Below are 16,882 nucleotides of genomic sequence, written 5' to 3'. Positions count from 1 at the left end.
TTTTAAACTGCAAGAGGATGCACAGAGGAAGAAATTGAAACAATTTGTTAGCTTTTGTTTACCTGGTGTGTGTAGAAGCCACCTCCCGCTCTCTCTGCTCGCCATCCCTGACCTTTCTTTCTTTCTACTTAAAAAAATTAATTTCCCCCTCTGTGCAATGGAGCGTGGGGGGCGGAGGGGGAAGGGTTTGAGAATCCACCCAAGCCCGGCCCCTATTCCCCAGAACACCAATAATAACCCCCTTTAAAACATTTACCTTCCTCCCCCGCTCCTCCCCTCCCCTTGTCCCACCGCCCCTAACTCCTAACTCTGTTGAGCCCAGAATCTCAGAACCAGGCGTTGGCTTTGCCGGGTGCTTCAGATCAATGGTAATTATTTGATTTTTTTCCAGCTTTATTTTTGTAAAAAGAAATCAATTATTATTTAAACTTCAAACAAGCAAACAAGCAAAAACCAAAAACCAAAACAAAACAAAAGGAAAAAAAACCTGAGAGAAACCAGCCCTCTGTCACCTGATTGAGGGTGAAGGGGTTGTGGGAGATTGGGGAAGGGGCCGCAAGACGACCCATGTAGCTTTTAACCCTGATGTGGCTGAGAAAACCACCTTATTTGGGCTAACAAGAAGTGTTTTGTTCATCATTACTGTGATTAACATTAGTATCGGTGCCGATAACAAAGCTGAAACCACATATTTGGGGTTTAGATCTGATTTTTAAAAATGCTGGGGTGGATGTTCCAACAGGATCTGGAGAAAAGAAAATGCAAACAATCTGGTGAGAGGGGACCCAATGCTGCTTCCTGCATCTCAGATGGCATTTTCTGTCTTCTCCGGGGGCAGCCAAACATTGGCCAGTCCGGACAAGGCAGCTCTTGCATGCCCTCTGGTCTGCACCCTCAGGCAGCGGGACACTACTGGGACCAGCTGACCTTAGTTCACAGCTGCTGTAGAACATGGAGATGTCATGGGTGCGACAACAAGGGGGGGGGGACCAGCAAGCCCATGGTGTGTGCTTATATGTGTGTGAAGCAACATTGTGTGCACATGTGTGTGTGTGTGTGTGAGAGAGAGAGAGACAGAGAGAGAGAGAGAGAATAGGTGTGTGGACAAGCTCCCGTGCTTCTGTTTGGTTGCTGAGGCTGAGATGGGAGCAAGTGGCTGGCGAAGCTGGTGGTGGCTTCAAACCACACTTCAGTAGAACAATCTCAAGAGAAAATTGCTGGGGGGAGGGAGAAGGAGAAGAAGGCGGTTTTCCTAGTTGCCCCCTTCTAACGCTGTGTTTCTCCTCTCTTTCCCCCTCATCCCGTCTTCCCCTCCTCCCGTCCTCCCTCGCCCCGCATGCTCCCGGCTTGCCGCCTGCAGGATGAGTTCCACCCGTTCATCGAGGCGCTGCTGCCTCACGTCCGAGCCTTCTCCTACACCTGGTTCAACCTGCAGGCGCGGAAGCGCAAGTACTTCAAGAAGCACGAGAAGCGGATGTCAAAGGACGAGGAGCGCGCAGTGAAGGACGAGCTGCTGGGCGAGAAGCCTGAGATCAAGCAGAAGTGGGCATCCCGGCTGTTGGCCAAGCTCCGCAAAGACATCCGGCCCGAGTTCCGCGAGGACTTTGTGCTGACGATCACGGGCAAGAAGCCCCCCTGCTGCGTGCTTTCCAACCCCGACCAGAAGGGCAAGATCCGGCGGATTGACTGCCTGCGCCAGGCTGACAAGGTGTGGCGGCTGGACCTGGTCATGGTGATTTTGTTTAAAGGGATCCCTTTGGAAAGTACTGATGGGGAGCGGCTCTACAAGTCGCCCCAGTGCTCGAACCCCGGCCTGTGTGTCCAGCCACATCACATTGGAGTCACAATCAAAGAACTGGACCTTTATCTGGCTTACTTTGTCCACACTCCGGGTAGGTTGCTCTCATCAGCCCCTTCCCTAATTTTATTTCAGTTGCTGGTATTTGTTCTGTTTATTGTTCTCTTGTTTCTGAACAGTACTGCTTATGGGCCTCACTGGGTAGCCTGTCTTGCTGGCCTCTGCTTCCCACATGGTGCTTTTCTCACTTCCCCAGTCTTTCTGTTTGCCCCCACCCCTCTGATCTCTCCCCTCTCCTCCCTTGCTATGACACCGATCTGGGCATCTTCATCTTTCCTACAGTAAAGACGCTGTAGGGTTTAGGACAGGGCCAAGATGTCTCCTAATTATCCATCACTGTGAGAGTTTAAGACGGATTATGACAACATTAACGCTAACCATTTCTGATGAGACAGACAGACGTGGTATGGATTGGGGAAAGGTGTAGACTTCTGTGTAGCTTTGCCTCATCCCAGGAAAAGCTGGGTTTGGTAGAAGTGGGGGTGCAGGCAGCAAGTTGGGGAGAGAAGGGCTTGTAGATGGGATCTGGCATATGAAGACTGAAGGGACTGGTTCTGGGGTTCTTCTAAAAGCTCAGGTAGCTGCTGTCCCATGGCTGGGATTTGTTTTTGTATTGAGGGAAGGCAGTGAGATTCCTGGAGCTCCAGCCTCCTGGATGGATACACACCACCCGTGCCAGTGACCCTGGGCCTCTGTGCTGGAGCAGAGGGACTTTGTGGGGAGTGGGCCTGCCAGGGAACAGCTTGCTAGAGAAGAAGTCCTAAACAAACAAAACCTGCACAAACCCCTTTCCTTTTTGTGCCTTAAGTGTTAGCTACTGCCTTTGCACTATAGTTAGTGAGTGCTTCATGCCCTCGGTCTGGCCAGGGCTGGTTCAGCGCTCTGGCCTTGCCTACCGTACACCTCCCCCCCCCCCCAATTCCCTTTCTCTTTTCATAATTTCTTTCCACTTTTGTTTTCTTACAAATTGAAACAGAGATGGCTGGTTAATTTTTACCCTCCACTCAGCTACGCCCAATTTACTGCCGCCTTTGAAACCTAAACAGGCCCGGTACTCTGTGATTAGGCAAGACAGAAGTGTGTTTACATTGTGCCCAACCAACTTGTAATGAGAGGCTACCAAACCTTTGTGTGTGTGTGTGTGTGTGTGTGTGTGTGTGTTTTCCTCTCCACTATTCCAACATCCCCCCACCCCCATTTCCCTTCTTCCTCTTTTTTTTTTTTTTTTTTTTTTTTTTTCTGTGAATGTGAGAGAATGTGGCTTTATTTAAGCTCTGGAACACTGAAAACCTGTCATTCCTGTGTCAGCGCCTCCCTGTCTTCCTTTGTATTCATTCATAAAAAAGGAAGGCAGTTCATGCCACCGGGGTCACCCCCTTGCCTGCTGGGAAAGTTAGGAGGAAGTGGTGTGAGTGGACCCAGGCACACAACTAGGGCGATGCTTCCAGGACCGCTGTCTGTCTTACAGAGAACAGTGTGGAGTGTATCGTTGGCATGAAGAAAAATGACATTCAAGGTCTCTCTGTCTGAGAGATGGCTTTGGTGACTGGTGGAGTCAGCGAACTCTGCCTTGGACCCTCCTACTGTATAGATCTTTCTAGGCCTGCACTCAGCCTTAAGTGACCCCTCATTTAAAGACCAGTTTCCCATCTGTACCTCTCCCTCTCCCTGTGCCTTAGGTTTTCTCTTAACTCTGTGTGTGTGTGTGTGTGTGTGTGTGTGTGTGTGTGTGTGTGTGTGAGAGAGAGAGAGAGAGAGAGAGAGAGAGAGAGAGAGAGAAACTAAGGGAGAAAAAGTTATCCCTCATTCTCTGTGTGTATATTAAGCCAACTTGTGGAGGGCGTGAGCCTGTCAGCCTTAGGGATGCTGGGAGCTCCTTGGAGCAGGATCGCACCAGTGTATCTAAAAGATACCACTCCTAGAGCTTGGAACCGGAGAACCAAGTGGAAAAAGTCAACATCCCCCTTTCTCCTAGCCTGGCCCCTCCTTTGCTCCTCCCCTGCCCCTCAGATCCCGGTAGTTGCATGTTTCGCAGGCTTTTATTTTAGGCCACTTCACTTTTTTTTTTTTTTTTTTGGCAGGGTCTCACTATATAGCTCTGGCTAGCCTAGAACTTGGTATATAGAACAGATTGGCCTTGAACTTATTAGAGATCTGCCTGTCTCTGCATCTGACTGCTGGAATGAGAGACAGGACCAGCCATAGGCCACAATCTTGACTCCTGCCAGTATGGAGCTAAGGTGTGTGTGAGGAAGGAAATAATTTTCCAGCCAGCCTCCTGGCTGTACTGATCTGCCAGGTGGAAGGGGCAAAGGAAGGCACAGGCTTTCTGTCCCCAGCTAATGAGATCATTTGCCCAGAAATATGAGTGAATTCATAGCACACTGCATGGTGCCAAGGCCACTCCTGGCCAGGCTGAGGCCGGCTGAGCCTTAGCAAATACCCGGGACATGACTGAAGACATATTTCTTGTTAATTGAGGCCCAGACTTTTGACAGTAACTATGAATGTTCAGGAATTCTTACCGGATTAGCTAGAATTTCAGAGTACCCTTTTGGAGGAAATTTAGGCATTGGTGAGGCCAGGACCGCTCACAGGGCCTCATCGCTTCCTGCTCACTAGGTCACTCTGCTGTGATAGAAAACATCCTCTGACTGCTATTGATTCTGTATCCTTACCTTCTCCGTTATCTTTCCTCCAAAAAAATACCCAGCCGAGCCTCCGTGTAAGAAACCGGGACCAGGGTTGGATGTTGGAGAGATAGTTCTGTGGTTAAAAACGCTTGTTCTTCCAGAGGACCTGGGTTCTGTTCGTAGCACCTGCAGCACTTCACAACCATCTATAACTCCAGTTTCAGAGGCTCTGACCCATTCTTCTGACCTCTGCAGGCACATGGTACCCAGGCATATAGGTAGGCAAGACACTCATAAACATAAAAAAACAAACAAATATTTAAAAACAGAAACTGGGTTGAATAGCTGGGTGCGGCTGAACGAATGGTGCCAGATTTTATGATCCTGCTTGAGATGGCAGGAGCCGTGAGTATGTGACTTTGCATCTAGATATGACTGTCACCCAGACCCTCACTGGCCCCTGTGCCCCAGAAGATTAAAGAGATGACACAATGAGAGGATGGGTACAGGTGGCTTCTTGAATTGTTCTAAGAGGCTGCCACAAGCCACCTATCTGCTGTGAGGGACTGTCACCACCATTCGCCCGTTTGCATTCAGCAGGGGAAGCTGAGGCAGGGCTGAAGCAGGAAGCCCTGACCTGGGGATGAGAAACGTCCATTTCCTTGGGACAAGTTTTCATCCAGAAAGGGTGTCCCAGAGCGGTGGCATGGCTGGGGACGGGAGGGCTCTGCATCGTGGAGAGGCAAGGCTGGCCGAGCAGGCCTGGCTGCGATGCCAGCTGTTCCAGAGATCAGACCTCACAGACCAAACCTGGTTTCAGTCCTAGCAAAGAAAACGAAATTCAGAACTATAAAAATTCTTTCCCTGTTGGTAGGCACCCGCCTCCTACACGTGTCCTAGTCTTTGACTCAGGTTAGGCTCAAACCATACATGTCCCCATTGCCCACTAGGACTGGGCATCACAGCCTGTCCTCATAAAGATTCTGTGTACATCTCTTAAAAAGCTGAGCCAAATGCTACTGTCACATCTGAGATTTCAAAAAGTCACTTTTGTATGTGTATGTATGTGTGTTTTGTTTTTGTTATTGTTTTGTTTGCTTGTTTCTGATTTTTTTTCTGTTTTGTTTTGTTTTGTTTTGTTTTTTGTTTTTGTTTTGTTTTGTTTTTCGAGACAGGGTTTCTCTGTGTACCCCTGGCTGTCCTGGAACTCACTCTGTAGACCAGGCTGGCCTCGAACTTAGAAATCCACCCGCCTCTGCCTCCTAAGTCCTAGGATCATAGCGTGCACCACCACTGCCCAGCTTGTTTTTTTGGTTTTTTTGTTTGTTTGTTTGTTTTTTTTGTTTTTTGTTTGTTTTTGAGACAGGTTCTCACTGTGTATCTCTGGCTGTCCTGAGACTCTCACTATGGAATCAGGCTGGCCTTGAACTGACACAGATCCCCCTGCCTCTGCCTCCCTGGTGCTAGGATTAAAGGCCTGCTCTCCTGTACACAGCTTGGCAGTCTTTTGTATCATGGTATCTCCATTCCCCTAGCTATCAACTTGCCTTTGTTTATAATTCATCTAAGTCAGAACCCAAATAAGATTGCTCCTGTACCACCCTGGCTGATCAATCTCCGTCTGGTACTGGTGGGTACTATGTGTCAATGTTCTCCTCCTGGTCTTCACGACCGTTTTGGGGGCTGTCCCACCTATGTGGGACCACTGTATGCTGTACTCCACGGTCCAGTGTGCTACCAGGCCCTGGGGCGGGCAGGCTCAGCCATATTTGTCATAGGAAATGAGCTAGTAACTCAGGCTTCGCCTAGTGAAGTATTTTTAAGTATGAGATGTTACGGTTTGATTCTGCTGCTCCCAGGAGTTGAACTTAGCAGTTCACACCAGCTTTGAGGCCCGAAAGAGCAAGGACTCCTTCAGTAGCAGTGGCTATGGCTTGTTCCTGCTTAATGCTCTAAAACTGTTGTGGGTTGCCAGCCCTTCTGGTGAATCTGGTGCACATGGGAAACACAGTCGAAGCCTAGCTCCCTTTTGAGATCCGCCCTGAACACCGGCCCTTCCTTGCCTGCTTATCTGTGTCTTAAGGCGTCACTATCTGGTATCAGAGTTGGCAGAGACCATGGGGTCTGGGAACACAATTAGTGGCATTAGCAAGATCCGTGGTTTATTTTGTGGTGCAGTGTCATGTCTCCTTGAGACGTGTCTCTAGGCAGTGCCACCATTGCTTTGGTGATTGAAGTCTTATTTCCTCTGTCTCAAGGGACGTGGCTCACAGGCTTGAATCAACTTATAGCTAGGCTGTCCTCGGGTGACAGCTACCACAGTGACCGCTGTTAGGATCTACTGAGCCAACATGCCTCCTTGCCTCCTTCACCTGTCGTCCCAGGATTGTCCAGATAGAAGCAGGATGATCCCACTGTGGCAGCTTCCCTCCTTGCCTCCCTTCTTCAAAGTGGCCTCCTCAGTGTCCCCAGCCCTGCCAGAGTCCTGGTGCCCTTGCCATCTTCAGGGCCTTCCAGCTACTGGAATACTCAGGTCTCAGAGGGAACTGTAACAGGACAGCAGAGGCCCTAACCAAGTGCAGGGCCTGCAGCCCCATGCTCAGGGACCCTGGCTGTAGACAGACTACTTTGAACCCTCTTCAGGCTTAGACTTACGTATGGAGCCCCTAACCACTTGCTCCTGTCCTCTCTGTCCACAGAGCTGCCTGCCCAGCCGGGGAAGGAAGCTCACTGCTTGCTGTTCCCAGGGGTCATGGTAGAGAGCTCTCTATGCTGACCTGACTGGAGCTGTAACATGAGGGAGAAAATGAGACAGCTTTGTCTGAGCTTATGCTACAGTGGTCGGACCATGAGCGAGCCAAAGCCAGCTGGATGGTCCAGTCCATAATTATGGGTATAGTGACCAGCTGTACTCCGTCATTAGCCCAGAGGAAACAGGCTGTTCTGCAGCAGGAGTGTTGAGGGCTAGCCACCAGAAGGACTTCCCAAGGAATTGTTTTACTTTTTGGCACTGCCAAAAAGAGTGGAAGAATGTCCTTTATGAAGTGCACACTTAGCCTGTGGTCGAAGAACTCCCAAACCTCTGGGAAGAAGGAAATCATTTATGTGCCTAGCAGGCAAGGGCCAGGTAGTGGCTACTAGAAAGTTCCATCTAGTATGCCCAGTAGGCATGAACCTGAAGTAATTCTTGCTGTTGAGAGACAAGGCCCTCAGGGCTTCCTTGGGGGCAGCTCAGTTCGTGGTGGCTATGAAGGGAAGGAAGTCAGGGTCCTTCTTGCAGAGATGAGGCACAGTCAAGCAGTGAGACCCATGCCAGGTTCTCTCTCCACGCCACTGTCCCGTGGCAGTGAGTGTCCCCACTTTTTGCCTGGAGAAGGTAGCTGCCTCCCAGCCCTTTCTGCCCTCCTCCCAAAGGAGCTGCCACGCTTAGGTTATTTTATCCTTCACTGTCCGATTCAGAAGTCTTTTCAAAGGCTCCAGCCGTGTCAGCGCAGGGCTTGCACAAAAGGCCTCTTTGATTTCTTGTTTGTTTTCATTTTTCCAGTGGAGGGGGAGGGGACAGGAGAGAAAGAGCTCCTGGGTTTCAAAATTTTTATTTGGGTTGTTTCATTCTGGGAGCTGGCTCCCTGGAAGTCCTGTCTCAGTCAGGGAGCGGTGGCTGGGCAGAGGGTGCCCAGAGCCACGGGAACAGGTGTAGGACACTCATCCCCTCATCCCGCAGTGGACTGTTGAGAGGCTCTTCTCGGAGACTGGGCCCACGGATGGGGAAGGCTCATGTTGAAGCCTGTGTCTGGAGTCATGAAAGGTCCCAAGTACCCGACAGTAAATGACTTGCCCCTGTTCATTGTGTCCCCTGAGGACTGAAGTGGCCCCCGATTCCATCACTTTCTCCTTGGTCCTTTAGACTGAGAGCATGAGACCTCTATAATACGAACTTCTCAACTAAGGGTGTTTGGTGTCTTCGGATACAGACAGAGACTTTCCTGCCCCACGCCAGAGAAGAGGGTGAGGGATGTGGGTCTCCTCAGTGACTGCTCATCTTTCTGGGTGGGAATGGAATCTAGAAGCCAGGTGTGCTGCTTGTATAGGGCTGAGGGCAGAAGGGCCCCGCTGAGGCCCCCGTTAGCAGAGATGAGGCTGAAGCGAAATGGAGGATCACCCTGATTCACAGATGCTGACATTTAGGCCAGCCCTTGCCGAGTACCTACCCGAAACTCTTGTGCTGCGTATACCCCAGCCCAACCACGAAGAACAGCCTTGCATACTGTCAGGGCCCTGGAAGGGAGTGGTGGAGACTCAGGCTTGGGCAGGTGGTCACAGTCATCAGCAACAGGGATGTGTGCCCACTGGGTGGAGGGGGGGGCTGCGTAGGGCCTGCTTGGCAGACGGGAGGAGGAGGCTGGGGGGCTGAGAGATAGATAAATATAGCTGATGGCATTTCTGATGGTAGGTTTTTCTTGGCACTGAGGGCACCGTGGAAAACTGCACGACAAACGCCCGGCCCTACAGGCCGCCGTCGCCATTTTAAGCACATTTGAGCCGAAGGGTTGTTGGCATTAGAACAGGGTCCCAGAAGGCAGAAGGGCTGGGGTAGGGTGGTTTGGCTGGATCAGGCTGTCCCCTTTTCTCTCGATAAGCATGCCTGAGTCTCTTACTTTATCTCTGTAGATACTTAATGCCTGGCTTTCTGTCCCCTCTGGTGATTTGATGTTTGGAGATGGCCCTTTGTATACCTATTTCCTAGGCTGTTGCCCACCCTTACTGGCTGCCATGGCCACACAGTAGGTGACATTCAGCCCTTCCCTATTTTCCATGTCTTAATGGTGACACAGCATGCCACTGCCACCCTAGGGGAGGTCTCAATTTTTGGTATTTGGGGATCCCCAATAACTTACGGGTACTTGTCCACCCAGTCTACCAGAAACTGTTTGTCCTCTAATGATGGAGGAAAGGGATTGTCCCCTCTTTTAATTCCATCTTTCTGCTGGAGATCCAGAGTGGAGTTAGCAACTCCACGTGATTCCTCCCTAGTTCTTCCCAGCAGCCTGTCTTTAATCCATGGGCCTGGCTGGGTGTGTGTATGCTGCTCTGGTGAAAAAGAACTGGGCAAAGGGATGTCAGGGAGAGAGACCAGACCTAGGGAGGGGTGACCTCCCTGCTCCACACCTTTCGGACACTTGAAAAAACCACTTGAAAGAACGGGAGGAGGAGTTAGCTCATTCTATCAGCTGACTGAGTCTTTCAGCCTGCAGAGGGCTGACTTCCTCCTTTTAAAGGTGGACTGATGTAGGCAGGCAGGCAGGTGTTGTTTTATATCACTCTGTAGAGGAGGAAACTGGAAGAGATGGCAAGGGACGTAGGTCACACTATGAATTTCTGGAAGAAGAGGTTCCAGGTCACCTTGGCCTGAGAGCCTCCAAACTCCTTGAACTTCACCATGATTACTGGCCTTGGTGGAGTCTCATGAGTCCCTATGGCAGTCATGTCTAGAAGGGGCCAGAACCCTGCTTGTAGCTCAGCTCAAGGGGTCCCCCAGCTGCTAAGCCTATGGGGGAGACACAGAGCAGACCCCCTCATACTGTTCTTAGCCTTGGCCACCTTTTCTTTCTCTCTCCACATCCTTTCTGGAAATGCTCCCTGCTCCTGCTATATAGACAGGAGCTAGGGCCCAGGCGATTTGAACTCTCCCTTTTGTAGCAGCCAGGGACAGCTCTTGTCACACCTCTTTGGGGCCCAGGATATCACTCACTGGACTTGGGTGGTGGAGTGTGTAGAAGATCCAGGTGCAGGGACAGGCAAATAGGACTTGGGATCCACAGTGCTTACCCTGCCACACCCGTTTCCCGGGAGTTTGCTTGGGGGTCATAGTTTGAAATAAAAAATGTGTGTAATTATCGTAACTAACCAGATGATTACTAGAAGTTTTATAATAGTTGGCAATTCGTTGCCTCTTACGAGATCCTCCTTTTCAGCGGTTCTCAACCTATGGGTTACAACCCCTTTGGGAGGGGGTTGTCAAATATCAGATATCCTATCAGACATTTACACATTATGATTCATAATAGTAGCAAAATTACAGTTACAAAGTAGCAATGAAAATAATCTTATGGATGAAGGTCACTGCAATATGAGGAACCATTAAAGAGTCACAGCGGTAGGAAGGGTGAGAACCACTACTTACAAGGGTGCAGGTCTCCGCATCTCTCTTTCCTTATTCTGTCTTTGTGATGCTGGAGTTGAAATCTATAGGACTTTGCCCATGTTCGGATGTGCTTTGCCACTGACCCATTCCTTGCCTCTCATGGCTTTCACAACATTTGAAGAGACTGGGGCCATATAAAACCTCTGTTCACGTGCCAAGGGCTGGGGTAGGTGAGAAGCAGACAAGCCGCTCAGACTTTCCCTCTGTTTTTAAGGCTAAGACAGGGCTTGATCTGTCAGGTCTTGCATTATCTCTCCTACTGCTGGGCTTCCCAGATGCAGCAGTTAACATTCTAGCCCGATCACTCTGTGTCCTGGGACCAATCCTGGGCACCATTGGGTGCTTAGCAGCACCTCCGACCTTGAACTCCACCTTCACTAACTGCTCATTATAACTCTTTCATCCAGGAGTGACACTAAAATGTGTCTAGATATGTGTCTAGTACATTTTGAGGACAGGATCACCCCTAGCCAAAAGCCATTGTTATGGAAGAAATGGAGTTCAAGTTATGCCACCTATACTTTACATCTTGCATCTCCGGGCAGTGGTGGCTCACGCCTTTAATCCCAGCCCTTGGGAGGGAGAGGCGGGCGGATTTCTGAGTTCGAAGCCAGCCTGGTCTACAGAGTGAGTTCTAGGATAGCCAGGCTATACAGAGAAACCCTGTCTAGAAAACAAACAAACAAACAAACATCTTGGGTCCCTCATTTATCTTTGCTCCATGGAGATTGAACCTTTGTGCCTTGGCTCTTCTACTGTGCTCCTCCCAGATGTCTGAACAGCAGGACCCTTGGGTTGAAGTGTCATGGGGGCATGGGATCTATCTGTGTTCTATTTCCATGGGAATCACAAGCCTGCCTCTGGGTGTTGGTTTAGGGTGCCATCTTGTTTCTTGCACATACGCTCTCTGTGTGCTGAGTCCACTAATCTGAAAGTTGCCAGGCCTGTGCTGTGAGCCAGTGCACCTTCCAGAATCATCCAAGACCCTGAGAGCAGCCGCAGGTCATCCTACAGTGTGGAGTTCAGACCAGAATTACGGCAGGTCTTGATAGACTTATTTTAAATTGAATATCTGATTTTCTTTATTACTATAGAGTAACATACTCTCTGAGAATTTAAACAATGGAGAAGGGCAGAAGAAACCTTCTTAGTCCACCACCTCATGTCTGTAGGACACTCACTTCACAGGAGGTCCGTGTGTATGTGTGTGTGTGTATGTGTGTAAATAAATTTGTATATCAAGGAACTTTTAAATATAGATATCTGTTTAAGAACAGTTGGTATATTTGGGCTAATTAAATTGGCTCTATTGGGGCCACTGTGGCCTTCACTCTTCCCACTCCCCAACTCTGTCTCTGCCTCCTTGTCATAGGTGCAGAGCCAGTGTTCCTGACCCTTCCCCAGGTGACAGTTTCATCTTGTCCTTCCTGGGAGAAAAAAGTGACCAGCAGAGCATGTATTGGTGTCTGAGTGGGCCACATCCTGCTGCGGCATGTGTGTGTGTGTGTGTGTGTGTGTGTGTGTGAGAGAGAGAGAGAGAGAGAGAGAGAGAGAGAGAGAGAGAGACAGAGACAGAGACAGAGACAGAGAGACAGAGAGAGACAGAGACAGAGACACTATTCTTAAGGCTCTGTAGCCCCAATTACCATGTAAGTAAGTCAACCTCCTGTATTTGTGCCCTTGCACCTGCTTGCAGGGACTCTTGGAAGAGACCTGTTCAGTTGTGCCTGGCTGGACCAGATGTCCACATCTGGCTTGGTAAGCCTTCCCTAGAAGTGAGGACACTCTAGTGTGGGATAGACCAGCCACCAACTGGCCTGGCTTCTTTGAGGCTTCCTGCCTTAAAAGGGTTTGAAGTCACGGAGATGTCAGTTGTTACTAGAGTTTATCCCATCATATGGATGTTTCAAGCTTAAAGGAGAGAGGGTGCGGGGAGTGAGAAGCACGCTCATGGCCAGGAGTGGGGATGGGAAAATCAGAAACCAGAAAGACTTAGGGAGAAATCCAGAGAGGGTTTTGTGGCTGAGTCTGCCAGTCTAGGAAAGAAAGCCCCCTGTTATGAGACGGAGAGACAGGCGAGTACAAGACACCTGATGACTCTCCTGGACTGGGTGGAGCCACAGAAAGAGATCAAGAGACTCCCCAGAGGCAACTTGCAGGAGGCCGGCTGGCCCAGTGCAGCCCTTGGGGAGTGTGTCCTTATTATGCCTGTAGATTATATCCCCATTAGTGCATAATTATTATATAATGGGCATTATTGCATAATGGCAGTTATATAACAGGTGGCCCAGAATACAGACAGGGGGTATAATAAGTGTGTATCCTTTGGCTATAAATAGCCACCAGCCCCACACTGAATATGTGGCCACACCAGAGCCATATTATAAATACCCACTCTGGGCTATAAATTTCTGAGCAGTGACGTCAGCAGCCATGGTACCTAGTTAGGGGGTGGTAGGAGGGACCTAATCCCCACTAGCCACATGACATCATTGTTTCCTTAGTAACAAGACCGCTCCCCAGGGGACCAAGTGAGGAAGCCTTTAAAGGGAGGAGCAGATGGGTAGAATGCTCAGGTTGGGGGTGAGGGCTGAGTCTGGGGCTGGCCAGGGTAGGGTTCACTGGGTGGGTGTTCCACCCATCTGGTGACAGGCCAGCAGGCTCTACCTCCTCTCATCTGTCTTTCAGGGAGTCTAGGGGGTCCCTCTGAGTATAGGACAGGCATATCAGCCTTAGTCTCATTTCAGAGAGAAAAGAGAAGCCGAGTAGTTTCTCCAATCTCTGTGTCTCTCCATATTTTGGGGAACACTTATGGGAGGGGAGCTGTGTATGGACAGACCCAAGCTCTGTGCCAGTTCCCTAGCTGAGGGTTTAGGTCAGTATCAGCCTGAAACAGAAGGTACATATGAGCCATCTGACAGACCTGAGAGCATCGTTGCAGTGGTGGAGAGATGGCACCGGAGATGAGGAGACAGGAGAGTGTCCTGACCCCAGGCAAAGCTGGGAGGGGTGGATATGGATGTAGGAGACAGAATGACAATGAGCAAGTCCTGTGTTCCTGCACTAAGGAGGTTTATGTTGTTGGGGGAGAGGGAAGTGAAGTTGGTTTGGGGCAGTGTGCAAGGCAAACTCCCTTTGCCAGAGTTCCCTGGTTGTAGTCCTGTCCCAGGAAACTCCTCAGTCCCTGGGAACCAGGTAGCTCGAGCACTGAGTCTTACTTAACCAGTCTTACCCAGTAGTTATTTCCCCCTTAGGAACATCTTGTAACCATTGTAGAGCTTTTTATTTATTTATTTTTTTGGAGGCGGGGGTCTCACTATGTAGCTCTGAATGTCCTAGAGCTTGCTATCAGACTGGCCTTTAGCTTATAGAGATCTGCCTGCCTCTGATTCTGGCTCCACCTCCCAAGTACTAGAAGATGTGCACCATCACTACCAATTGGTAGATACTTTAACATTTATTATTATTATTATTATTATTATTATTATTATTATTATTATTATTTTGTATGAACATGACATGCGGTGTGCATGTGTGTGGGTCTGGGGTTCTGGATTGACGCAGAGGTTAGGCTAGTGCAACACCTGCTCATTCCTCTCACCAGCCATGTGCACACTTGCTTGTTCCATATTGGGTAAAGTCTAGTGCACAGGTCAGTCTCACAAGAACAAAGAATCAGTGGCCGCATGTGTTACCAGCTGGGAGACTTAGCAATACTGCCTTGGTGAGGGACGCTTTTGCGGGCCTTGCTGTGTGTTCTCTTTGGGGTGTCCCTTGTCTCTGCTGGTGACAGGGCTACTCAAGCCACCTGTGAATTTAAAGTTATTTCCAATGCTTTGGTTATTTGTGGGTGTCAGGTTGTGAACCCTACCTCCAGTATACAAACCCCAGTGTAAGGAGGACTCACTTCTATGAAAGCTACTTTTTCCCAGACCCCGTGACCAAGGCTGGACAGTGTCCCCAAAGAGGTTTCAACTAATGGAACAGCTGAACTGATAGGATGGGGGAGCCTGGTTGTACTGTGGTGTGTGACGTTTACAGAAACCGAGTTCTAAGCTATGTGATGCCATTTGTATGTGAAGCCCGACCACAAGTGCACAGCAAGCACTTTCTTTTTTACCTGGGTAGAGTGTCTGTCGCTCACACTACCTGGTTGCAGTTAACTTGGCGCCCTCTGCCTCTGACCACATGCATAGCATAGCCAATTAGAATGTGGTTTCCGAAGGCCTTAGCTGGAACCCACAGATAATGGGTCAGGGTGGCGGTGGTACACTGGTCTAGTCCTCAGACTAGGAGAACTTCTGGGTGACAAGTTCAACTGTGTGTGAAACTTGACTTTGGAGTTTGCATCTGGGATGGAGACAGCTAATGAGCATTCATGGGAGAGGCGGGGTGTAGGGTGTATGTGCTGGGCCCCACCTGCAGGGTTGGCTCTATGGGGGCTGTGCTGGCTTTGAGCACAAAAGCTCATGCTCCTTAGGGCAGTAATCCTCTGTATATTGCCAGCCAGAAAGATAAGGCCAAGGGAGCTTCCCCTACCCTGAGAAGGGCCAGATTTCTCTCACTCACTTATGATACCATGGCTTAGAAAGTAGGCCTTGCACACAGATCTCTGGGCATAGTTTCAAATGCACGAATTTCTTTTAAATTAAACACCACACACACATTTGCTGCTCTCTCTGCTTACATGTGTTCATGCATACTCTGTCTGTTCAAGCCATGCGCTGCCCAGAAGTGTTTGTAGCCATGTGGGACAGTAACTGAGGGCGATGGTACCAAAGCCACCAGCTAATATTAGATTTTATAACTCAGAGATTCATTAATATAATTACTCACATGCCAGCCTGACTTGGCAAGAACTCTGGAATTGTGTTCCTCTTCAACGGAGTGCTCTGGCTGCAGGGATGCCCTGGTGAGGCTGAGCCTGTTCCTCTGCAGACAGAGGGTCTCCATCCTCCCTAGCACAGTTTCCCTGGAGGGCCAGGTGCTCCCATGGTGGCCAGGCCTGACTTCCTGTGTCTCTCCAGGAGATTGGCACCTTTGGGGAGTCTATAGCAGATGTGGTGGTCTATGGGGGGTAGACCCAACTTTGTAAGCTGGGGCTTAGGTGGGTTATTTTTCTCCCAAGTGACTCTTTGTACATAATAGTATAGGTTTCTCTTGAAGCTGGGAATTTTTTGTTTGTTTGTTTGTTTGTTTGTTTTTGAGACAGGGCTTCTCTGTATAGCCCTGGCTGTCCTGGAACTCACTCTGTAGACCAAGCTGGCCTCGAACTCAGAAATCTGCCTGCCTCTGCCTCCCAAGGGCTGTGATTTAAGGCGTGTACCACCACTGCCCGGCTAATTTTTTTTTTAATTCCCTGCCTCTGTGCATAGTTTTTTACAGCTCACAAGCCCAATTTGAATACTACTTCACCTTCAGACAGGGACAACTGACAACCTGTCCTTGAGACAAAAACACATCGGCCTTCAGTGGCATAAAAATCAGGAGAAAGGCTGAGAAACAAGGGCAGTAAAGGTATGGAGGACAGCAGGAGCACTACTCTGACAAGGGAGGATCCAGTCAGAGCTGTGTGGAGCACTAAAAGCAGCCTACTATGGATTGAGAAGCTGTGGGATTATGGGGTGAAAGGGACCCAGTCTCTCAAAATACATCTCTTTTCTGTTTATATGAATGAGATGTCAGAAAAATAGAGGGAACCAGCATTCCTTTTGGCCCCTTCTACACTGTTCCGGGTGCCATTGCTCGGTGTGTATACTCTGACCCCGGATCAGCCGTCCTCACCCTCACCCGGGCCATCCTGCTACCACAAAATATTCTCTTTGCAGGTAGATACCTTCTAACTGTAGAACAGACATAGTCTCCAGTCTCCGGCTTCTCTGGCTCAACCCTTGGAGTCTCCCCTGGCAATCTCACCCCTAGACCAGATCTGTTCAGATTAGCTAGCCCTGGGCCCAGCAGAACATTTGCTTTTTACTCAGTGGCTCCTCCTGGCCTCCTGTTCCCTGCTGAGAAGCACAGTCCTTCAGGCTCCTCCTGCAGAAGGCTAGAGACCTGTCTCCCTGCCCTCTTTCCTAGGAACCCTCCAAGCCAGGGCCTCCCTGGTCCAAGATGACTGTTGTCCCTTAGCTGGGACATATGCTCCCTGCTCTGGAGGCTGCATTTGGTTATTAATTATGGAAGGAATAT

At 49.6% G+C, this 16,882-nt stretch overlaps 1 protein-coding gene across 9 annotated transcripts in view; it reads left to right on the top strand.

The window, feature by feature from the left end:
• Nfix (nuclear factor I X) overlaps positions 1 to 16,882 on the top strand; it is a 94,945-nt gene that overhangs the window by 26,702 nt on the left and 51,361 nt on the right. For 5 of the 9 annotated variants that reach the window (XM_031340584.1, XM_031340582.1, XM_031340578.1 and 2 more), the window contains exon 2: positions 1,361 to 1,892. In XM_031340584.1, coding sequence (XP_031196444.1) covers positions 1,361 to 1,892 — 532 coding nt within the window. Of the gene's footprint in view, positions 1 to 34; positions 369 to 1,360; positions 1,893 to 16,882 lie in introns of those variants that run through there. The other 4 variants (XM_031340581.1, XM_031340587.1, XM_031340579.1 and 1 more) reach the window with 4 other exon arrangements.

This window comes from Mastomys coucha, unplaced genomic scaffold (assembly GCF_008632895.1).
Source record: "Mastomys coucha isolate ucsf_1 unplaced genomic scaffold, UCSF_Mcou_1 pScaffold22, whole genome shotgun sequence".
NCBI classification, from domain to species: domain Eukaryota; kingdom Metazoa; phylum Chordata; class Mammalia; order Rodentia; family Muridae; genus Mastomys; species Mastomys coucha.
Note: the sequence above shows the minus strand (reverse complement) of the source record. Positions and strands in the feature narration are given on the sequence as shown.